We start from the raw sequence: 24,790 nt of genomic DNA on the forward strand, positions 1-24,790 counted from the left end.
TCAAGAAGCATGATGACTAAATTTAATGTGCTACCTGGATGAGATTCTAGAGCAGAAAGAGGACACTAGGCAAAAACTAAGGAAACCTGAATAAAGTATGGGTTTTAGTTAATAGTTATATGTCAGTCTTGGTTTATTAATTGTAACAAATGTACCCTATTGGGGAAACTGGGTCCAGGGTATATTGGAACTCTCTGTGCTATCTTTGCAGTATTTCTGTAAATCTAAAACTGTTCTACAATAAAAAATTATTTTAAAGATATATTTTTCCTGTATCATTACTTCACAGGATTGATATGAGGATTTAAGGAGATAGCGCATGAAAAGTTCATTACCAAGTGACTGGCATATAATATATGCTCCACAGAACAGCAGTCTTTGACCATCTTGTGCCTTTCTGTGCAGTTCTTCCTTGTGATATGCCTTGAGAAACTTACTATTGTTGCCTTTCCTCTAAGATGAGCCAAACTGGTCTAGTTTGTAATAGTTGGTATCTGCCTCTTTTGCTCTGAGAAAACTAGAGCATCATCCCAGGGTTTGTAATTGAGCATTTTTACCTTAATGACCCTATCTGGATTGCATTCATTAGTCTGTTTAGTAACTAAGATATACCACATCATAACAGTACTTACATGGTGGTTCCCTTGCTGTAAGTCTGCCAGATACTTCTATATAGAGTACGTGTATTTTAACTTTCTTTGAAAATGATTGTCAAATATGTGAGGCCCATTTTCTGTCTTAGGAAGGGGAACATGGGGACGTTATCAACTTCTTGTTTGCTGACTGAGGGTCTTGATGGAATGCAGCATCCCAGAACAGCAAGTCCTTGTCAGTTATTTCTAAGGATCAGAAGGAGTTGCAAAATTGTAATGAGGCAGGGAAAGTTTTCTTGTGACCTTGGGTAGAAAGTACCTTTCTACAGAGGTGAGGTGGATAAGATCTCTCTGGGGCTGAGGTGTATCTAGAAGAGAAACCATACTGCTGGGAGCAGGACATGGCTGGTCCTCCTGGATTCCCTCTATGGTCATGGCTATGCAAAAGAAATTATATATACACACACACACACACACACACATATATATATATAATTTATATGTAAAATATATATAGTAAATATATAAATTATATATACACATAATTTCTTTTGCAGAGTATATTATATACTATATTATATACTATATAAAATTGATAATATGTAATTATATAAGTGTACATATACAAATACCTACTATATTACATAATACATAAAACATTATATATAAAATGTATACTATATAATACATAAATTATATATATAATTTCTTTTGCAGCGTATATATACTTAATGTATAAGATATATAATATATATTATATAATATACATTATATTATATATTTGTGTACATATGTATATAAATACATACACGTGCATGGACATATATACATACTACGTATATACATACATTCAAATAGTTATTTCCTATCTTTATGCTTCTTCTCTCAGTTGACAAGGTCAGGATTTGCACATTATAACCTACTCTTCTCTCTTCACTCACCCTATTCTATTTTTCTTGGATGCCAACCTGAGCTTACCTCCCATCTACTCTTTTGTTTGTCCTCCTTAGCTGGATATTATGTGTGGAAAACTCACAGAAAAACTGGGTTGCCATGGCTGGTCCATCCTCCTGCTCAGTAAAATGAAAATAACATTTAAGAAACCCAGTCGCCAATGTCTGTTTAATAATTCTTGATTGCTGCCCTGAGCCTGGATTTCAGTATTTCTGAATAATCAGCGCCTGGAAGCTAGCAAAAAATGACTATCTAAAACTGCCAGAAATTTGCTTCCTGTTGTTCTGAATGTGAAAGTAGGAATGTGACTCTGGGGCAGCCTCATTTGCCTTTGTGCTGGATCACTTTGGTGGGCCATCTCAGTCCTACCCACTGGCATTAAGTAACTACTCGCTGCCCCTGAGTTAGCCCAGGACTTGGGAGAAATCATCCAAAAGCAAATGCTTTATAATGGAGTATTCTGTTTAAGAATATAATTCTTTAATGAAGTGTTTAGCATTTCCCCTGGCAGGACTGGAAACAGAGTTTGAAAATAGTGGATGGGATCTGGGACTGAGGGAGCAAAGAGATGGGAGTAAGGGCTCCCACTGGATGATGGGCTTAGGTGGTGTCAGCTCTGTAACTAGTTAAGGGTCTATTTCCAGAAAAAAAAAAAAACCTGCCATTAAGATATTAGTTAATTAACTTATGAAAGTCCTTGGGCATTCTTTATGCACTACTCAGTCAATTTGCTGTTTGAAATTTCTACTGAAGCTCTGTAGAAAATCCAGGGCTAATGCCGGTTCCACCTTGGTGCACTCTGCAGGCCCCATGGGAAGCCTCCCTTCTGGTCAGTTCCAGCCTCCCAGAGGGATTCCGGACAACAATTGTACTAGTCAGAACTTACATTGCACGTGATAGTAAACCCAAAGCACACTAGCTTATTCAGAAAGGGACTTCCCTATCTCCTCTGCTTCTTTCCTTATTCTTTCACAATGAAGAAAGATTTTCTTCACATGGTAGGTTCAAACTCATTTGAATTCATGACCTCCTGGCTCCTTGACTCCAAACTTCCCAATAGAAAAAATTCAGGGAAGGACTCTGATTGGCCCAGCCTAGATCACATGCTCACTTCTGGCCCAATCACTGTGAGGAGAAGGAGGTGCTGTGATTGGTCTGACTTGGATCACATGTTCACTGTGCGACCAGAAGGGTGAGTTACTGGCCTAATTTCCAACTGCCAGCTCTTACTTACAGCTCTGAGTAAGAGTTTTTCTGGCCACCAGAGCTCACTGTGCCCATGAACATGGTAGGTTACAAGTGCTGAGGAATTACTGTCTCCCAGAAGCAGCCCTCAAACAACGACTGATGGGAGCTGGCACATAAATACTCAGGGGCTCACTTGCCCGTGGGCTGACAGAATTCTGAGACATGCAGTCAACGCCATTTACCAGAATGCCAGAGTGGGATTGAACTCCTGTTCTCCACAGTTGCCCCTTGCTGGGCATTGCACTCTTTATCTGCCTCTTTCTCTTTCCCATCTCGCCCCCTCACCCCTTGTCTGCAGTATTGCCTGACTTCACCTCCCAAATATGTTTGTACTTGAGTCCTTATCTCAGTGACTTCTGGGAAAACCCAAACTAAGAGAGTTACAGTGATTGGCAGCTCATCACATGAGTCAAATGGGGATGAAGCAGAGTGCCTGGAACTGGTACTTCTGAATACACAGAGTAGTAGCTGTCAACTAAAATATGTGTGTGTTTGTGTGTGTGTGTGTGTGTGTGTGTGTGTGTGTGTGTGTGTGTGTGTGTGTGTTGGGGAAAAAAACCCACAGAGCAGCAAACAATGAGAACTTACAGTAAATCACTTCCTATTACACCAACATTTGGGCACAAGCATGTCTGGCCTGATATGCCCAGGGGAAGCAGACAGACCTCCCCAGCAGGTTGCTCTGGAGAGGAAAATGTCAGAGGATGTGGGGTCCAGGCTACAGGGAGAGCTGTAATTTACATGAGACAACATTTCCACCATGACTTCATTAATCTTAGGACTCTTCCGCCCCAGCTGAATCCCAGCCAAAAAGTTATCATGGCAGAGAGACATGCCCGCCTCCTCAGATGCTGGCCAGCGGCTGGGCGACTTGGCTTATGTTTGGCGATATTCCCATTAGACAGTTGGGCTTGTGGGATGGCCCATGCATGTGCAGTGATAAAAATACTCTCCTTATCTCTGTGTCTCAGCTGTGGTAACCCTGCTTCTTTCCGTTCGAGTGTATTGGTTTCTAAAGCCAAACTTATTCTATATATGTCATGGGTTGAATTGCCTACAAGCAGCAGTGCTTGAGAGAGGGGTTCAGGTGTATGAAACTCTGAGGGAGTAAAACACACACACCTCTCTAAGGTTGTGAGGGAAACAAAATAGGAAAGATAAAGGAGCCACACAGGGATGGGGCTCTTAGTTTCAGATAAAGTCTAGACCAGGGGTTGTCAAACTATGGCCCGTGGACCAAATTCAGCTGCCACCTATTTTGGTAAATAAAGTTTTAAATAAAGTTTTATTGACACACAGCCACGCTGACATAATGTCTATGTCAGCTTTCTTGCTACAAGGGCAGAGTCGAGTCGTCTCTGGACTGGATGGCCTGCAAAGCCTAAGCTATTTACATTCTGGCCCTTTCCAGAAAAAGCTTGCTGACCCCTGCTCTAAACTTGTCTCAACCCATGGGAGCTCTGGAGCCCCCCTTGCTCTACAAAGTTATCCCTACCTTGAGGCAAGGGCTGGTCTTGGTACCCTAGTGTCAGCTGGGCGTTGGTTGTCATCCACCCTGGGTGTTAAGGGTGAGGGACATTAAGCAGATTAAGCCCAGGATGGTGGCTCCCATCAGCCGAGAACAATTTTTTGGATGTTAGGGGCACCTGTGAATTCTGAGCAACTGACACAGTGGCTGGGAAATGGGTACACATGCTGGTAAAGGGGACCTTTCAAGGCACTGCTAGCAACTACTGCCATGTTGATCTGGATCTCCAGATGTGTTTCATGAAGATGGAGGGAACCCTTGCTTCCTGCCTGAAACTGAGCCATAATTCTCTCATCTGGACTCCGTGACTCCCATTTCACTCTTGCCTTCAGTCCGTCCATCCCATTGTTCTCAGGGCGAAGACAGAAACCCTTAACAGCTCAAAGAATAATTCCTGAGAGAAAACTTCTTGAACCTTTTCCCCCATAAATTCCAGTCCCTCTAAGTAGCCAGTATTCATTTTGTGTGTTTTTACCTATTTTTTTCAGTCTTTGCAAACCACAGCACACAAAAATATGCAGATTTTCTTTTCTTTAAACCAAACGCCCTGTTATGCGCATTACTTTGACATTTGCTTTTTTTGCCTTAACAATATAAACCATAAGAAACTCTCCAGTCTGACGTGTATAGTTAACTGATATTTAACTCATTTTTTTAACAGCTGAATGATAGCCCATCATATGTATGTACATATTATGTACCTAATACAGATGTACAATAATTTAAGCATTCCTACATTGATAGGAGTTCAGGTTGTTTCTGTGTGGTTTTTATTTTTCACTTTACAAACCATGGTGCAAAGAACAGCTCTGAACAAATATCCTCACATTCTGTTGCTTGTAGGCTGAAGGCTCCATCCCTAGAAGTGGTATTATTTGGTCAACATACACATGCATTTTAAATTTCCATACACGCTGCCAGATTCCTTTCTGCAGATACAGCAAATCATATGTCCACCATGAGTTTATGAGACTGTCCAGTTTCCAACATCTTTGCTAGATTGGCGTCCTTCAGTCCTAATTTTTGCCAATCTCTTGGCAGGGGAGTGGCCTCCCGTTGTCCTGACTTGCATTTCCTTGACTGTTATTGAAGTTGGTCATCTTTTTATATGTATATTGCTTTGATAAAAGTAGTCCCCGCAGTGATAGGACCTTATGTTAATCTGGGGGGAGATGGAAGTGTTCTTGGGGAATCCTTTGCTCTTTACCCATCCATCCTCGGGTGCTCTCCAATGCAGAGTTGGTTGTTGCCGATATACCTGCCCATCCTCGGCTGCCCTCCCTCTTGTGTCCCCAAAGGGCGTGGAGTTTTGGTCTCAAGGGATGTGGCCATGGTGGGAGTGGGTAGAAGGTCCTGCCCCATTGGTGACCATCTCCGTCTGTTCTCTTCACTTCTAGACACCACCCAGATGAACAACGCAGTGCCCACCTCCCCTTTGCTCCAGCAGATGGGCCATCCACATTCCTACCCCAGCCTGGGCCAGATCTCCAACCCCTACGAACAGCAGCCGCCTGGCAAAGAGCTCAACAAGTACGCCTCCTTGAAGGCTGTCGGTAAGTGCTGTTTTGTTTCTTCTCTCTCTCTCCTGTACTTTTCTGTTCCTTCTAGATTTCCTTATCCCCTATTTTTTTTCTACTCCTTTTTCTGTCTTTCTTATCTCATCTATCTATCACCTATCTATGTATCTATCATCCATCATCTATCTATCCATCTACTATCTATGTATCATCTATCTATCCATCCATCATCTATCTATCTATCATCTATCTATCTTTCAAAATTTCCAGATGTAAACATTTCTGGTGTTGGGGGGTGGGGGGGGGAGCCTGGAGCTCCTATTACCTGAGTTCTTATCAAGTGCCAGACATTGCATTGGCCCTTTTATAGACACTGTCTTATTTTCTCATAGCGCTCCAAAGAGGAAGGCATAAGTATTGCCCCAATTTTCAGATTAGGAAAACTGAGACTCGGGGAGGCTAATTTAACTTGCTCCCAGTCAAGCAGCCTGTGGGCAACTTGAACTTGTGTTTTTATCGCTGCAGAGCCTGTGCTCCTGCTGCTCCCTTCCCACAGCCCTGGGTGGGTTGGGGTTCAGTCCATTCCCTCGATTTGTACATGAGGGAGTCTGACGGTGACCCAGGTTCCTAAACAAATGACTCATGGCCCCGTTCTATAGGATGGAAGTAGCACCCGCAGCAAAGTCAAGCTTTGGGGCGGGCAGAAGACTCCCAGACCCCATGCCTTCTTTTATAATCAGCTTCTCATCCTATTTCCTCTCCCCACTCCTCTCCCCTCGTTGGAGATGGGACAGGAGACATGTGCTGATCCATTCCAGTATGAAATATCCTAATTTTGTTACAAACTCAGGACAGAAACCAAAGCACAGACATGATCACATGTCTAGGCTGCTGTCGGAACCACGGTCTACAGACATCAGATTCATAAAACAAGCACGTTGGTGCCCAACAGAGGGCCAGACACATACTTGGAGCTTAGCGTTCGAACCAGAAGTCCATCTTCAGGAATTCCTATTCCTCAATCTCCCACGATTTCCAGATGGAACCATTTGAAGAGGGCTTGAGGGGTGCTTATAATTCTGAGGGCACAGGTTGTGCTGCCTAAATTCCAAGCCTCGTAAGACTTTACATAGTAATCTCCCACGTTTCCTGTTGAATTTCTCCACCCACCTCAACCCTCATCTACACCCATGACCACAGATTTCTTCTATTCCGTATTGTGTGTTTGCAGAGCACATACATCCTAAACGTGTTCAGATAAACTCAGATGTTACTAGGAAGGGAAGGGAGCTGTTGCCTAGGAGAGAAAGAGTCAGGGCATCTGTGCCAATGTAACTGCAGAAGCCTTCATGCACTGTTCAGTGGCCCACCTCCCTTTCTGAGCCTTGCACTTAGGTGATGAAGAGCATCTGCTGTTATACTTGATTCTTGTTTTGCATTGAAAAAAATCCACCCAGACGTCTTTTTCTTTTTGAACTGGTCCTATTACCCAAAACAACTCATTTCTTCAACTTAGGCCCAGTGTTTCCTTCCCCCTCAACACCCAATAGCTCTTTGGGTAAATCATAAATGGATCTTCCAACAGAATTCCTCGATTCTGTCCAGCATTGACTCAGGGCTTCTTGGTATAGCAAATGTTTGCAGTGCATTTGGAATTAAACTTGCAGTCTGAAAGTTTATTTGACACTCCTTGAGTAACACTTTCTTCCACAAAGCCGGGACTCCTGAAATGTTTGTTGAATGAAGGAATGAGCTTGTCTTTGACAAGAATCAAAGAATAGCTTAGTTGGAAGGGAGCACCCCTATATCTTCTAAAAACTCTGAAGGGTCTCACTTGGGGTACCCTCCTCAATCCTGGCTGTGGTTGATGTGACCCTCTTCTTCTTGGTCCTTCTTTTCTGACTATTACGGGAGTTCACAAGCTTTATCTGAGTCACTGGTCCTGTGAGGTCCAGTGAGGGGCAGACTGAGCGAATGCATGACCCGATGGGTTACCCAGGAGTCCAGAGTCTGCCTGCCCAAATGAAATGCAAATCCCATAATAAACATTATTTCAAGGGTTCTCTATTAAGGCATAATGTGACTGTGCTGTGAATGATGAAATGCATTTCATTAACAAAATCATTACCACCCAGTAGAGAAGTTGTTTAAAAAATGGTTTGCTGTGGAAAGCTCTGCAGTCTCTGATAACCAGACTCATTTTCTAAAAATTTCAATTCAGTAAATAAGGGGAGACTTGGACAGCCTTTAGTGTTAACTGCCAAGTTCAAAAATACCTCTGGAAAATCAGTGTTCTCTTGGAGACTTTAATATTCAGAACATCGAGTGGGTTGGTCACCAAAACCCCCTGACCTCAGCTTCTTTGTGTGAAAAACGAAGAACCTGAACTCTCTAGTTTCCAAGCTCCATTCTAATTTTAAAATTGGAAAATTAAACAGTTCTACTCATTCTAGTCATTAGAATACCCATGGACCATTAAATGTGTCTCCTTCATTCACTACCAACTCTGGGGAGAAAAGGGTGGGAATTTGAGATAGGGTAGTTCCTGAGATAAATTCTTCCCAAACAAGACTTCCCATCTATTTAATTTAATTTGATTTGGTTTAATTTAATTTTTATTTTATTTATTTAATTTTATTTTTGTTGTTTGCTTGTTGAACTCACACTCATTCATGTTTAAAGAGAGCTCCTTTCTTTCTATAATTCAGGGGTTTGGGAATGTAACATCTGGTCCTATATAGCATGTGACTACAGAACGGTCTCTGTTCCCAAGGAGTTCATTGGCCAGTTATTGTAAAATGTTAGCATACACTAGGGAAACGCAAGAGGCTAAACCTCACTGTACTCTGTACAAGAAGGAGTGATGAAGTTGAATGATTATTTGTTCAACGCTTTCATCCGTCCTGCAGACATTTAATCTGGTGTCCCTTGATTGTAGGTCCCACTGAGGCATGAACCCAGTCCGTCCCTTTCATCGATGTATCCCCAGCATGTAGCACCATGAAGGGATCTTTTCTCTTTTTTCTGAACTAGTATTTTTATTCATTTCAAAAGTTCTTCCCTTTTTTCCTTTCTTTACCTTTTCCCATCCCCCACCTGCCATTTCAACCATGTAGAGCTATGTGGGAAAATTGGTCTCAGCAGAGCACCAGAGAACACAAGCATCAAATATCGCCTTTGGACTATGTAATTTAAAAAAATCTTGTTTTATCCATAACTCAAATATTATTTTAAGCATTTAGTCCATGTAATAGTAACAAAATAAATGCTCACTTCAGTGTTTTCAAAATCACTCCAGACCTCACCCTCGGCTCTTTTTCTCCTTGGGGTGAATAAACTTGGGGGTCTGTATTTGGTGACCCACTGACATCTGCAGAGGTCTGACATGTTCTAAAACTGCATGATTCCTGGCTTTTTCCTCCTCTTCTCTGCCGTCTTCCACAAAGGGTAAAGCCCACCTCATCTCTGCTGGCACAGGACAAATCGGTTATTGCTTCTGTGGCCTGTGATCACTCTTGAAGGGATCTTAATAAGCCCTCCCAATACATATTTGTAAAACCACTGAATAATGCCAAGTGACAGACACCACCCACATCATGTCAGGAGCGTGAGATCATCAGCAAGATGGTGGCATATAGCACTGCCCCTGCAGTTGGTCAGGGCTGAGTTTAAGATCTAGTTCATACGTTTATTGCAGAAATTACTCAACCTTCCAGGTCTCAGTTACCCCATGTGTACAATGGAGATAATAAAAATATCCAACTAATTGTCTATTGGCAAGATTTGATGATACAGTGCAGGGAAAGTGCTTACCCTGGTACATGGTCAGCCCTCAATCAATACTGCCCCATATGAAAGTCTCCAGACCAGAATTGTTTGTTGGTCATATTTTTCCTTGAATTTCCAAATACACTGGTACCTTGATTAACATGCAATTGGTAGATTTCACTTTGAAGGAAATAGAGAGTTGGGTCCACATCCTTCCCTCTAGTTTGATGGGAAAGATGTGCCTGAAAGCTAACTCACTTTGGGACTCTGATAAACAAGCAAGAAGCAAACAGCAGATGACTCTTCTGAGTTGTGCTTAGGGCCAGCAAAGAGGCGGCCCAAGCCTCTTCACTCTCCGCATCAGTAGCCTGGACAGTGAAGGTCCATTTGCCCAGAGCTATGACTCCTACGATCCATCAGAGAAAGATTGTTTCACTCCATTAACTCTCCTTACTGAGTCAGAAATGTGGGTTTAAACATTTTCTAAGTATTTTCTAAAGTCAAGAAGTGTGTGTTGTTCTCGACTGAGCCAAACTGTAACCTGAAAATTCAGTTAAGCACACAAACCCTCTGGCCTGAGCCACCTGTGGATAGGTGGTTACAATGCAAGGACCCGCTTTATGGTTCCTCATGGGTCAATGTTTGCAAAGACAGTTGTGAAAATCTCCCGAAGGATCACCTGATGATTCAGAGATGGGTGATTCCTGCCTCCAGAACTGGGAAAAGACCGCTCTGTTATGTAGCTCCTGATGGGCTTTGCAAGTGGAAATTGCCTGCATGTTGGCATTTAGCTCCTATTGGCCCCGTGTTTAGTTTTTCCTCTAGGTGTCTTGAGAGTTTAAATCCTCAGCTGCTAAAGGTTCCTGACCGCATGCCCTTCAGATGCTTTAGTGCAACTTATGCTGCCCAGCTAGAGAAAGAGACAGGAAGTAACAGCGTTATTGATAAAAGGCTGTGCCTTTTTTTTTTAATTGAAGAATTTAATAAGAAAATATTTTCTCTGTTGCTATTTGACACTCTATGGACTATTTTCCCAGTACCATGTTACATTTTCCAATAGCACTTTTTACAGCCACAGCAACAATGCACTTAGCTGTGGCAGGAATTCTTTTTTGCTCTTTCTGTAGGCATCATGTGTGAAAACCCTACGTGATGCATAAGCCCCTCAAATGTGAATTAACCTCTGCTAGTTTTTCTTTTTGTCATTGTTATGGAGGAGGGTGAGCTAGTATCATTGACCCAAACAGCACACCTCTGAAGGAGGTATCACTCCCAAAGTCAAAAGATGGGGAAACTGAGGCTTGGTATAGTTAAGTAATTTTCCCAAAGTCACACCTAAAGAGCCAAGACCCATATCTGGGATAGCCTGATTCAGGTCATCTTCTTCCCACGAAACGATGCTCTCTCTCACAGAGCAATTTCTGGCACCAGAGGTTATAACCAGGCCAAAATAAAAAAAAAAAAAAGATTGAAAAGGCCCATTTTCCTCTTTGTGGGGGAGGACTTACTAAGCTATTAATTGTTTTCTTTGTTTGAAGGTAAAAGTTTTCTCATGATGCTGAGTACAATTGAGGTATAACATGTTTAAGGTGCATTACAGTTGAGGTATAATTTCTTATGAATAGTATACTACTCAGATTGTAATTTTACAATAGTGTGACTACTGAAAATATACATACACTAGGGTCATCACCATCCCAGTAAGGATAAGAAATATCTTCCTCTCCCAGAAAGTTCCCTCATGGCCGCTTCCTCTCAATGCCGTAGGCCCATCCTCTTTACATAAGCATTTAATTTTTCACCCAAAAAATATTTATCTAATGTCCATTAGTGTCAGCAAGCCCATAATGGGGCCTTAGCTATATATTTGGTAGCTTGTGTGCCATCTTATTAAGTGCCCTTATTAGCTTTGGATTTACGAAACAAAACTTGTTACTGTCTTGCCCCGTCTTAGATAGTGGGGACAGAGGTGACCACAGCTTGTTTCCTGCCTTCAAGGCAGTCGTGGATTTGATTTGGGAGCAAACGGCTTCCTTGGGCTTAGTGACTCAGTGACTCGGTCAGGCATGTGTCCATCCCGCACAGGAAGATCTGGGGCCGCATCACTATTTCCAGATGTCAATGATCCTGGCTCAGAGGGAGAAGAAGCATGAAGGCGTCCCAGGCGGGTCCCACTTAATTTTAAGTTCGTCACTCTTCACCTGTTATTCCAATTTCCCCTCTGTTGCTAGTGATGAGGGTGTAGAGCTCATATCCGCAGGGGGAACGTGGCAATTTGAGCATCCTTTGGCACGCCTGGGAGGCCAACCAGAAATGTTTAAATGGGGCCGGATCTGTGCTCTGTAATCATTCAGATCACAGACTGTTCCCTCCATCTCTTCCCAGCTGGCAGCCTGATAAATCTCTGGAAATTGTGCAGAAATGTTGAGGACTTGGTTTTTCCAGGTAGATTCCTAAGAAAGGAAACTGGAGCTAGGAGCGCACGCTGATTGGTCAGGCCGCCAGCCAGTGGGCAGAGGCTGCTGCTTAGGCACGTGCGCAGGTTTGCCTCGGTTTGAGTAAAACCCGATCTTACAGAGAGGGTCTGTCGAGGAGCGGGGTAGGCTGTAGCCATAGTCATTCTCACCATCCTTTACAAAAGTGTCACTATGGGGTTCTCCTAATAATAAGAGATTCCCCCAGGGCCCATCCAGTACCTCTGAAATGGAATTCAATTTAGAGAAACTGATTTATAATCAAAGTCCCAGGCATTATGGGATTCTCAGATAACAAGTTTGATTCCTTTAGCATTGAGGGGAATTTCCTTACCTCAGGAAGAGTGACCCCGTGGAGAACCTTGAATTCATTCATTCATTCAACAGTATTTTTCAAACACAGACTGTGTGCTAGGCACTGTGAATGCGGGGTCTCCACTCCACCCAGCCTGCCACCCAGCATTTAAAGTTGCAGTCAGCAGAGCCTGCCCCGACCTTGAATTTGGAGCTAATGATGCTCCCCCCACCTTTTTAGCATGGGGATTGCAATAAAAGAGGATCAAAATTTATCTCTTGTCAACAGAGCGTTATTAGCCAAAGTGACCTCATGTAACTAAAACTTTGCTTTCTTTCTTAGAGGGTTGAAATTTAGAGCCACCTAGGAATTCTGTCTCTCCCTGAAAACATCTAGGCTTTCTTCAGGGGAACCTCTCTTGATCCTGTGTTGGGTATTATCTTAATCGTGCTTCAGGGCCTTGCGGAGAGAAGTGTTCACATAATCGTAATTGCGCGTTTGGTCCCTCGCCCTGTTCCCCAGTCCCCTGAGACCTGCGCCCCTTGGAGGCTGCAGCTGGGGTGCCTGCAGAGCATCTGGGCGTTGAGGGCACAGCACACATGGGAAGCCCGTGAACAGATAGATCAGCATCTCTCCATTGTTGTTTTTTTAGGAAGTTCTGAGGGTGACTGGACAGTGGCGACACTTAAGTCACCGAAAGGTACCGTATGGCTTTTTCTAGCTCTTTTGTCCAGGTGTTGTTGGATTTGGCATTAATCCATGAAGGCACAGAGAATCCTGGTGTCTGTGTGCACACATGTGTCCGCGTTGGGTGGACCTGCAGGTCCGTCTGAGTTCCAGTGTATAGGTGTTGTATGTGTGTGTGTGTGTGTCTGCGCGCCTGGGGTGGCATGTCTGTGCTCCGGGCTGTTGTTGAAAAGTGTGCCACTCCTCACTTCCCAATGTTCATTGCCTGAAGGAAAATGTCACCATCAGAAACCATCCCAGGTAAGACATCCAGGAGACCTTTTTTTCTCAGAAAACTGTGCAGGCAAATGGCAAAATGTAAGGTAAATTAATGCAGGGGGAAAAATACAAATTGTGAGGGAGAGATAAACAGAGTCAGGTTGTTGGCCCTGGGTCTTGGGAATGATTAGCCTTTTGGGGAACAGATGCTATTTTCAACTTTCCTGGCTACCATGGTGAGCATCAAAGGTTGGTCCCCTTGAGTCTGTGCGTTAACTAGCTGGGTGACTGGGCTAGGTGGTGGCTATAATTTATTAACCCCCTACTGTGTGCCAGACAGAGGGCTGGGCCCTTTATGTCATTTTGTCCTTGAACTCTCCGATGACCCCGCCATGTATGTGTTGTCCTTCCCCTTCAGAGTCGAGGACATGGGCCTCTGAGCGAGGCTAGCTCTTGCTTGTCTAAAGTCATATAGCTGCTAAGTGATGAAGCTGAATTTGAACCCATGTCTGCCTGACTCTAATGCTTAAGTTATTTCCCACTGGGGTGTGATGGGAATGGCTATTTTCCAGAACAGACTGGAAACTCAGTTCTCTTCTTTCTTCACTCCTTACGCTTTGTCGGATGTGGTAGTTGGGAGGATGTAGCTGACCCAAGCAGGTGAAGGTCAAACCCTTTAGTGACCTTGAACTGGGAGAAGTTAGAAGATATTGCAGGGCTGTAGGTAAGATACTGGTAGGGCCATTTTGCCTTCTCAAAAGACAGTTCTGGTTTCTAAGTGGAGACTGGATTGGGGGAGGGTGGGCTGGAGTTGAAGTCACCTTCTGGAAGACTCTTGCAGTCATCCAGGTGGGCAGTGCCCTGAACTGGGGTGGGTAGAGGATGAAGAGAAGAAAATAGAGCAGAGGGGTAATGAAGAGACTGCAGAAGGTAGTGAGTGAGTGCGTGGGAGTGCAGAGGAGGGAGCCGGGGGCCACCCCGTGGTTCTCAAGTTTGAGCCACTTCAGTGCATATCAGCATCTCCTGGAGGAGTGTTAAAACCTAATTCCTGGGCCCCACCCCAGAGCTTCTGATTCACTAGGTGTGGCCAGAGGAGCTGAACTGCTAACAGGTTCCAAGGTGATGCTGATGCTGCTGGTCTGGGGACCATACTTTAAAAACCACTGCAGTAGAGAAATCTTGCTGGGAAACTAAGACTGTTTGAGTGGGTCTCCAAGCATCTTTCTGTGGGTTGAGGGTTCTGAAGAGGGAAGTTTGACCAGAGTCCCAGAGGCTCCGAAGCAACTTGAGCTCTGGGGCGGGGTGGAGGGGAATGAGGAGTGTCACCCCATATTCCAGAATTGGGAGTGAGAGATTTAGACCCTCGTGTCTAATGAGAACCCCTTGTTACCAGTTGTTGCCTTGAGAGAGGCAGATTTTTTGGGTCTGCATTAGATAATAAGTATTCACATGTCAACATCCATTTTTAGAAATGTAAACAGTTTGGAACATGACAGACCTACTAATTTGAGGCATAAACTTTTTTTTCCTTCCCTTGTGAAAAACAAAGCCATTACGATTCCCATGACAACATTTAGAGGCAGTCAGCATCCCTGTCTTTATATCAGCCTGTTGTTGTCTGAGGCATTTAGAAAATATTTCAGGACAGGTCAAAAGCAAGGGCTTAGAGGCTATTTTCCTACTCAAACCAGGCTAATTTCCCCTCTCCTCCTAAATGCATCTGTATTTATCCTGCTTTGTCTGGGGAAGAGAAAAGGGGTCCCAGAGAGGGGAGGCCCAAGTTCCTCTGGGGTCACTGATTTTCCCTATTGTTTTCTACTCAACCTCCAGACCCTGAATCTACATGAGGCATGATAACAAGGTCAGGGGGGTTGTACACCCTGCCACCTTCTTGAAAGAGAGGTATCAGCAGAGTGTGATGGACTTAGCCTCAGACACACCTGAGTTCTGATCGTGGTCCCATCATTGGTACTCTTGTTACTTTCTCCAAGTCATTCAACCTCTCTGAGCCCCTCTTTTCTGATCAACAAGATGGAGACAACACTATCACCTCCCTCCTAAGGTTGTTGTGAGGACGATGTGAGGTAACATGTACAACACATGTCACAGTGCCTGGCATGTCAAAAGTGATAAACACATGAGGTTGTAACTGGTATAATTATTACTATTATTATCAGGTGAGCAAATTAAAGCTCTGAAAAATCTCATGGTTAAGAAAACTGTCAAACTCTGTATAGCCCATCATTTCCCAAATACTTTTGACGTCTGATCTCTTTTCTCTATGGAAAACCAGTTCACAGCTTGAGATCCAGTTACTGGAATGTTGCTAGGAACCCACTTTGGGAACACAGGGCATGGGCAGAGGGAGGGGTGTCCCTTGGGGAGGTTGGATAAAGAAGCAGTAGCTTCAAAGGAGAAAGGGCTAGGTCCCTGAAGATACAAGTTCCCTGCTTCCACCTGCATTGGCTATAACTCGCTTGGGAGGGGAATCCTATCTGCCATGAAATGGCAAACAAATCTTAGCGGTTTGCACTATCCATTTTTCACTACCTGAGGTTTTCCAGGAAAGTCTCCCCCTAGTGGTCACTGCTGTAGGTCCACGTGCCCAGCCCTGTGGACTCCTGGAATAATTGTTTAATACCCAGGATGGAAGAAGACACCACCACCTCAATCCCAGTGGACTCCCCTGACCAGTATGAACACGTATCATGGAAATACATTTATTTTGCAAAACGAATCTTTGAACCTGATCTGTCCTTAGTGTAGCACGCCATTGGAGCCTGGAACTTGGGGGAAACTTCTAGCATAGTGCTGTGATTTCATCACTCTAGCTCTGACTAGAATCAGGTTGTGTGGTCTTGCCCAAGCCAGTCACATGCTCTGGACTTTCATTTCTACCATTTCCAAAATGGAGGAGATGATAGTATTCACATTCTATCAGGTTTGGGGGAGTAATTTTATGAGACAATGCAAATAATACCCTTCCATGAAGCAATGAAGGAAATACACTTTTTCACCCTTTATGCTTCTACAGATGAGGGAACTGAGTTCTCTTGAGATAAATGAGATTGCCAACACTCACACAGGGCATCACACCCAGGACCAGGACCCAGAACTCAAAGAATGGCTTAAGACCCCAATGTTCATAGCAACACTATTTACAATAGCCAAAACATAGAAACAACCTAAATGTCCATCGACTGATGAATGGATAAAGAAGATGTGGCACACACACACACACACACACACACACACACACACACAATGACATACTACTCAGCCATTAAAAAGAATGAAATAATGCCATTTGCAGCAACATGGATGGATCTAGAGATTGTCCTACTAAGTGAAGTGAGTCAGACAGAGAAAGACAAATACCATATGATATCACTTATATGTGGAACATAAAAAAATGATACAAATGAACTTATTTACAAGACAGAAATAGACTCACAGACATAGAAAACAAACTTATGGTTACCAAAAGGGAAAGGCGAGGGGACAGATATAGCAGGAATTTGGAATTAGCAGATATACACTACTATATATAAAATAGATAAACAACAGGACCTATTGTATAGCACAGGGAACTATATTCAATATCTTGTAATAATGTATAACATATTTCTTTTATACATAATTCTTAATATATATTAAGACATATTCTTAATAACATAATTCTTTTATACATTATTAATAATGTATAAAAGAATCTGAAGAAGAATATCTCTCTTATCTATCTGAATCACTTCGCTGTTCTCCTTATCATTGTAAATCAGCTATACTTCAATTAAAAAAAAATCAGTCTTTAAAAAAAAAAAGAATGGCTTCAGGACTTGACCCAGAACCATGGGAGATGCTTTTACCAGTGTCCACCCCGGGCCTGCCCACTCCTATGGGCCTGGAACCTCTGGATTTTTCACTTTCCAGTTTTCATTTTTTCACTTTAAAAATGCACCTCCTGGGTCATTTTATGTGCATTCAACTCCGGACCTACATTTTCCTAAGACCCAATCCTAGATACAAACATAGCTTACCCCAGAGCACCAGTTTTCGCATGCCAGCATTCCTCATGTATTCCAAAAATACATGAGTATTTTTGCTGTTTTCTTAGTTGGGGTTTGATCTGGGGGCTATAGCTGGAAGGTAAGAGCGTTGGAGGTGGACGGTCTTGGATTTGGTATCCTGCTCTGCCACTTATCAGCTGTGGCAGAGTCAGCTGGCAGCCAAACTACTCAGTGTCTCTGGGCCTTAGTTCTCATCTGTCACATGGAAAAAAGGATATTGCCTCATCACCTCCCTTTACGAGGGTTTAAATTAGATCATGTAGGTGAAACGGCTAAAAACGGTGTCTAGTACATGGTAAGCACTCAAGAAATCCTAGTTCTTTCTTTCTTTTGAGAAAATTGATGGAGCTCGGTGATAAATATTCATCCAAGAGATGCTACAGAAGCACAGAAAGTATGTGATTTGGGTTACAGTTCTGTCGGAGGGTACACAACCGGGGGAAGGACTCACTTAAAAGTAGCCTTAAAACATTACTTCATAAAAGTCAGGCTTTTGCAACTTTCTGACTTGGGTTATTGGTTTGTGGGTGAGCAGCAGGGTACAGAGCAGGTGGAGGATAAGGAAGTGATTTTTTTTTTTTTTAAATAAAAATCAAATCCTACCAGCTTCTGAGTTCAGCCTCTTTGGAAAAGCATACAGCAAGCACTGGCATTTTGATGAGCTTCCTTGGGAACCCATAGGGCATGAAGTGAGCCTGTGGAGAGAGTTCTCTGCTTTGCAGAAAATGCCATTGCAGCAAGATAGCAATAGTACTATATATAAAATAGATAACTAATAAGGACCTACTGTATAGCACAGGGAACTCTATTCAATACTCTGTAGTGACCTATATGGGAATAGAATCTTAAAAAGAGTGGATATATGTATATGCATAACTGACTCAATTTGATGTACAGCAGAAACAAATACAACATTGTAAATCAACTATACTCTAGTAAAATTTTTTAAAAAACGTGTGTCCCTCTGAGGCTAAGCTGGCTAGATATCATTCATGCTAAATATCCCCCAAATCTTGTGTGGTACCGCCATCACATAGTAGACACTAAACATACATTTTATTAATAAATTATTAATTGAAGCTGAGCATCACATTTGAAGGGAATCCTGTTGTCTTTTCTAAAGAGGCCCTGGGAAATAGAAAAATCAACCAGGTGGAAGCGGTTTAGATCCAGTGCTGCTTCGATCCAGTGCTGCTTCTGTTCCGTTGGGTGTCCTTGTGCCCACAGCTCCAGTTGCCTCTCCTATAAATGGAAGGCTGGGATCATTGATCTCATTGGTCCCTCTATCTCCATAAGTAAAGATCCCAGGCTTTGCTATGATTGGCTTGCCTTGTCATGTGGCCACCTACCTCTGAACAAATTGTTATGGTGAGGGCAACGAAATGGGTTGTTTGTAGTCATTGGGGAATGGTTAGGGGGTGAAGGAGTGGAGGGGTATGTCATCCAAACCATTTAGATTAAGAGTAGGGGAGGGCTTCCCTGGTGGCACAGTGGTTGAGAGTCCGCCTGCCGATGCAGGGGACACGGGTTCGTGCCCTGGTCCGGGAAGATCCCACATGCTGCAGAGCAGCTGGGCCCGTGAGCCATGGCCGCTGGGCCTGCACATCCGGAGCCTGTGCTCCACAGTGGGAGAGGCCACAACAGTGAGAGGCCCGCGTACCACAAAAAAAAAAAAAAAAAAAAATAGTAGGGGAGACATGGATCCCCACCTGGAAATTAGGGCTCTTCCTGGGAGTAGGGTGAGTGAATGATTGGCATTTGTATCAGTTATCCATTGTTACAATGATGCTGCATAAGAAACAACCTCAAATCTCATGGCTTAAACTTATTTAGCTCAGCATTTATTGAGATCAGAGGTCTATGTGCCAGTGATTTATCCTGATGCAGGAGGTTCTTCTAGTCTGAGCTGAGTTCACCCATATGACTTGGGGTTGGATGGATGCTGGCTGATGTAGGCTGGTTTCAGCTGGAAAGACTGGGTGACTTGGCTCTGCTCCAGGTGTCTTTTATCCTTAGAGAAGGTAGCCCAGACATGTTCTCATGATGGGGGCAGAGGTGAAAGAGAGCAATCAAACACCAGCAAGCACTTTTCAAACTTCTGTGTGTGTCATATCTGCTAACCTTCATTAATCACATGATGAACTCAGAATCCAGTGGTGGGGAAACAAGATCCTCTTTTTTGGGAGGTGAGTTTCAAAGTCACATAAAAAGAGTGTGGATACAAGGAAGGGGGGAAAATGGAGGTCCTTCATGCATTCATCTAACACAGGGTCCCAAATCTTATCATTATCTACTTTGAGATGGTCCTTTGCACATTGGAAGGAAGTACGTAGGATTAAGGAGAGTTAACTTTTATTTCCTCCCTTTAAAAAACCACCAGTTATATAAAATTTTACCAGTTCCGAGGTTGATCATAAGACAAACTATGCAATGAATTTCTGAGAAGAAATATCTCCATCTGTGGAGCAGCAGTGCAGGATGAAGGGCAGTGAAGGAGTGCACAGTTTCCAACCAGGGCCCTTCAATGCAGGGGGCTCTGGGGTCAGCCTTGGATGGAGCATGAGTCCAGTCACCTTTGTTCAATAGCCTTTCAGAAAGTGGTGACTGCCCAACAGGACTGCCTAAGGCAAGAGACACAGGGCTTAAGGTTTCATAGGTCCATTGGCAGTGAGATCTTCACAGAGGGCTCCCTGCAGCCACAACAAAGGGGCTGATCGTGCAGCTGGATAGCTTTGGTGCAAAGCCCAAGCCAGGCTCTGTTTCAGAATCATCATCAGCAAAGGCAGCAGTGCTTTCTTTTGGGACCCTCAGGGCTAAGATAAAAAAGGGCCAGGATTCCATTCTCCCCTTTCCAATTTTCTCTCTTAGAGAAATAAGCCTTCAGGAAAGATGTGTGGCCCTGTAGAAACAGCCAGGAGTCCTGGCTTTAATTAGAACCTGGTTCAAATGTGATTTTCCCTCCTTGTGTCTCTACAGTGAGGCCCAGAACCAGGTGAAATGGGGGCTAGTTTGCCATAAAGACAAATCTTCCCACCTCCTCCTGGCTCTCTCCTGCCTGGAAGCTGGGCTTTTTTCCTGCCTTTCTTGCTTCTGCCTGCTGAGACAACCGCAGGAGCCTGTGCAGATTTATAACATGTATTTCAAAAGAAGGGAGAAATACCTGGGTATTTTTTTTTTATCATGAACTGTTTCCCCTTTTACTGTTTCATTCAGCTCATAATGGAGAGAAAAAAAGTAGAGACCCAGAAAACACTCCCATGTAAATAAAAGTTCAGCACTGTCCTAGTGAACCAAAAGGCCTCACAAATACAATGGCTTAAGAGAAAGAAGTATATTTCTCTCTCGTGTAATAGCCCCAGAGGGGGTGGTCCAGGTTGGTGGGGCAGCTTTACTCCAAGCTGTCACTCAGGGACCCAGGTTCCTCCAACATTGTTGCTCTGCGGCCACCTACTGTATTGTCCTCATCTGCATTGTTATAGTTAGTTGCTGTCCTGGCCTATGGGAAGGGGGAGAGAGGACACCCAGGGCAACCAATTTTATTTTAAGTAAGTTGAAGTGGAAACTGGATGCATCACTTTTGCTAACAGTCCATTGGTAAGAGATTAGCCACGTGGCCAAATTTAGCTTCCAAGAAGGCTAGGGAAATCTAGCTCAGGATTAGGTGCCATGTGCCCAAGAAAAAAGGTGGAAGAGATCTGGATGACAAGTAGCAGTCTCTTACAATATCATGTCAGATGGGGTATATGTTTAAGGAGCCTACTGTGTGCCAGGCATAATGGTTTGTGCTTTCACACTTTGTCACTTGTTTACTTCTCTGCTGCACTTTGCAAAGTAGATCTTCTTATCCTCACTTTATTTTCTGACAATGACAGCAGTAGCAGCTACTATCTAATGAATACCTACCGTGAAGCAAGGACATTGGTGCTTTACATTGTACAAGATAGTTTACATGGTTCTTTTGAATACCATAACCCCTTACCACATAGGCATTGTTAGTTTATTTTCCATTTTATTGGTGAAGCTTAGAGAACTTAGGTAACTTGCTTAAGGTCTCCAGCTTATAAGTGGAAGAGTTGGGATTTTAACTCAGGTCCATCTGCTCTTCAAGTTCATGCTCTTTCTACCATATTCTAAAGAAGATTTTACAGTCACAGAATTCTTCCAAACTCCGCTACCTGCTGTATAAACAAGTTGCACTGAGTCCTGCACGCTCTCAGCTTCACTAATCCTTCTTTCTCTCTCAGCATGCTCAGATCTTATTGCTGACGTCTTGCCTTCCAAGGCTCTACTATGGCCGTCAAGAGCTCAGTGTAGGATTCAGGAGCAACACTTGGAATACTTTGCCATCATCAAAAGTGATCGCTGCTCTCTGAGTGGTGGGGAGGGGAGAGTGGAAGCACAGGGAAGAGAATACTGGTGAATATCGCAAAATGGGATCCCCCTACATTGTCATGGAGGGAGTCGGTGTGATGTAGCGTGAAGAGACCGGGCAACCACACCTACCTCATTGGCTTGGGGTGGGGTGGGGAGCCAACTAGATGAGGTGATACCTGTAAAGCACCTGGATGGTGCCTGGCTGGAGTGGTGACGAAGCTTCAGGCTCCTCCCAGTTCTAAGAGAAGCATATAGCACCTTATCCAACCCAGTTCTTTAACAGGAAGCCACTTTTTGTTGGTAACTGGTCAGCACTCCCGCCAATGCCAGTGCATCTCAGACGATGCAAGACCCATACTCTTGTAATGCAGTAGCCAACTGAGTGCTGTGAGCCTGGCAGGGAGAGTCTCTCATGACACCCCGGCTCCCTTCTCTTGCGCCACTTTAAGGAAGAAAAAAGTAAACATATATTGCCTCCAGGGGGAGTTTGAGACTTCATGAAATTTCCAGTTGTGACATTTTGATGTCTCCTCTTGTGAATAAGATTTACATGTATATCTCAATCCCTGATGTTTTGAGAGGAGGAATCAAGAAAAGTGTTTTCTCCTTATAATTCTCACTCTGTCCTCCACCTTCTTTAGTTTCGGGGGAACGTTTTCCTGCAGATAGAAACTTGTTAAGGAAACAAGTTTCTTCTATAAGGCAGGCAGATGGTTAAATAGATGGTGAATGTTGTCACACATTCGTAAATTTCAGGAAACTTGGAATTCAGCCAGGTGTCAAGGGTTCAGATCCCAGCACTGTCACTTGGACAAGTTGCCAAAGCTCTCTTGCTTCAGTTTCCCCATTTATAAAATGAGACCAATAATAGCACCTACCTCATTAGGATATTGAGAGGATTAAAGGGGGTAGCAAATGTCCATTCCTTAGGCGGGTGCCTGGAGCAGAGCACGCACTTAATAAAGGGGAGCTCTCACTCAGGTTACACTGGGTGAGCTGGGAAGGGGGCGTGTCAGCACAGCCTGCTGCTGGATCCAAGCGGTCTCTTTAACCAATCCCCGCCCCCTGCGCCTGACTCCATTCTACCTCCCCTGAGCTATGGCTGCTAGAGAACATCCATGCCTCTGCAAGTTTTCAGCCAGGGGTTTGGAGCTGGGCAGCAGCCTGGTTCTCCTGCCCCAGAAGCTCCAGCCCTTCTATCCCTGTAAAGCACAGGTCACGTAGCCTTCTACGGTGTGGACGATGTATTAGTTAGAGAAACAGAGCCAGCAGGATATTTGTGTGTGGGTGTGGCAGTCCTCGGCATACTTTGCCTTGTGTAGCTGTATCACTCCAGTCTCTGCCTCTGATTTCACATGGCCTTCCTCTGTGTGTGTCTATGTGTCCAAATTTCTTTATTCTTATAAGGACACCAGTCATTGGATTAGGACCCACATTAATCCAGGATGACCTCATTTGACCTTGATTACATCTGTGTGATAGGTACGTAGGATATACTTAATGTATATATTTTATATATATGCATATTATATATGTAGGATATATAGGATATATACGTACAAATATGTATATATGGAATATTTGTATATATGGAGAATTATTGCAAGCAATTGAATCACACAATTATGGAGGCTGAGAAGTCCCATAATCTATTGTCTGCAAGCTAGAAACCCAGGAGGCTGGTGGTATATTTCCAGTCCCGGTCTGAAGGCCTGAGAACCAAAGGAGCCAGTGTTGTAAATCCCAGGTCCAGGGCAGGGGGAGACTCATGTCCCAGCTCAAGCAGGCCAGGCAGGAAGGGCATGGATCCTCTCTTCCTCTGCTTTTTGTGGTAATCAGTCCCTTAACAAATTAGGTTGGTGCCCGTCTACATTGGAGAGGATCGTGTGCTTTACTGAGTCCACTGATTCAAATGCTAATCTCACCCAGACCCAGAAATAATGTTTAATCTGGACACCCTACGGGCCAGTCAAGTTGGCATATAAAATTAGCCATCAGAGATCAGAAGATGAAGCACCCTGCCCATTTCTAATATTTGAGAGAATGTCATTGGAATCAAACTGTCTCTGGTGCTTTTCTTCCCTTATCAAATGTTTATTATTGTATCCTACTATGTGCCAGGTACTGGGCTAAGATGTTGGAGATACAGTGATGAGCAGAGCAGATATGATGTCTCACCTAATTGGAGCTTATATTCTAGTCAAAGGAGATAGACAATACACAAATAACTAAGAAAAATAATTTCATATATGCAGGCTAAGAACATATTAAAATAGGGAAAGGTGATGAGAGCAACGGGGGTGTTTTCACTGGGTCATCAGGAGGAATTTTCTGAGTGACCTTTGATCAGAGAACCAAATGACAAGAAGAATCCAAAAAGAAGGGTGTTTGGCAGTGAGAACAACAGGGACAAGGTCCAGTGGCTCTGAGATGGTGAAAAGCTTGGCGTGTTCTGGGATAGAAAGGAATCCTGTGTGTGTATGCTGGATTGAATTAGCATCCTCCCCCCACCCCGACCCAAATCTACTCAGAACCTCAGAATGTGCTCACACTTGGACATAGGGTCTTTGCAGATGTAACTAAGTTAAAATGAGGTCATCCTGGATTAATGTGGGTCCTAATCCAGTGACTGGTGTCCGTATAAGAAGAGGGAAGTTTGGACACGTAGACACACACAGAGAGGAGGGTCATGTGAATTCAGAGGCAGAGATTGGAGATGCAGCTACAGGCAAGGAATGCCAGGATTACTGCAACCACCAGAAGCGAAGAGGAAGAGGCAAAGAAGCATACTTCACTAGAGCCTGCAGAAGGAGCACAGACCTACCGACACCTTGATTTCAGACTTCTGGCCTCCAGAACTGGGAAAGAATAAATTTCTGTTGTTTTAAATTGCCCAGTTTGTGGTAATTTGCTATGGCAGCCCTAGGGAACTAGTACACTATGTGATGGGTCATAATAAGCGAGGGAGAGATGAGGGTGGGCAAGCAACAGCCAGAGGCCAGGCCATGCCGACCTTCGGGGTCACAG

The 24,790-nt window shown here is 43.8% G+C and overlaps 1 protein-coding gene across 2 annotated transcripts in view; it reads left to right on the plus strand.

Moving 5' to 3' along the window:
* SHISA9 (shisa family member 9) overlaps positions 1 to 24,790 on the plus strand; it is a 293,564-nt gene that overhangs the window by 258,977 nt on the left and 9,797 nt on the right. The window contains exons 3-4 of one of the 2 annotated variants that reach the window (XM_049699770.1): positions 5,721 to 5,876; positions 13,030 to 13,077. In XM_049699770.1, coding sequence (XP_049555727.1) covers positions 5,721 to 5,876; positions 13,030 to 13,077 — 204 coding nt within the window. The remainder of the gene's footprint in view (positions 1 to 5,720; positions 5,877 to 13,029; positions 13,078 to 24,790) is intronic. The other variant, XM_033428780.2, reaches the window with a different exon arrangement.

Source organism: Orcinus orca, chromosome 16 (assembly GCF_937001465.1).
Source record: "Orcinus orca chromosome 16, mOrcOrc1.1, whole genome shotgun sequence".
NCBI classification, from domain to species: domain Eukaryota; kingdom Metazoa; phylum Chordata; class Mammalia; order Artiodactyla; family Delphinidae; genus Orcinus; species Orcinus orca.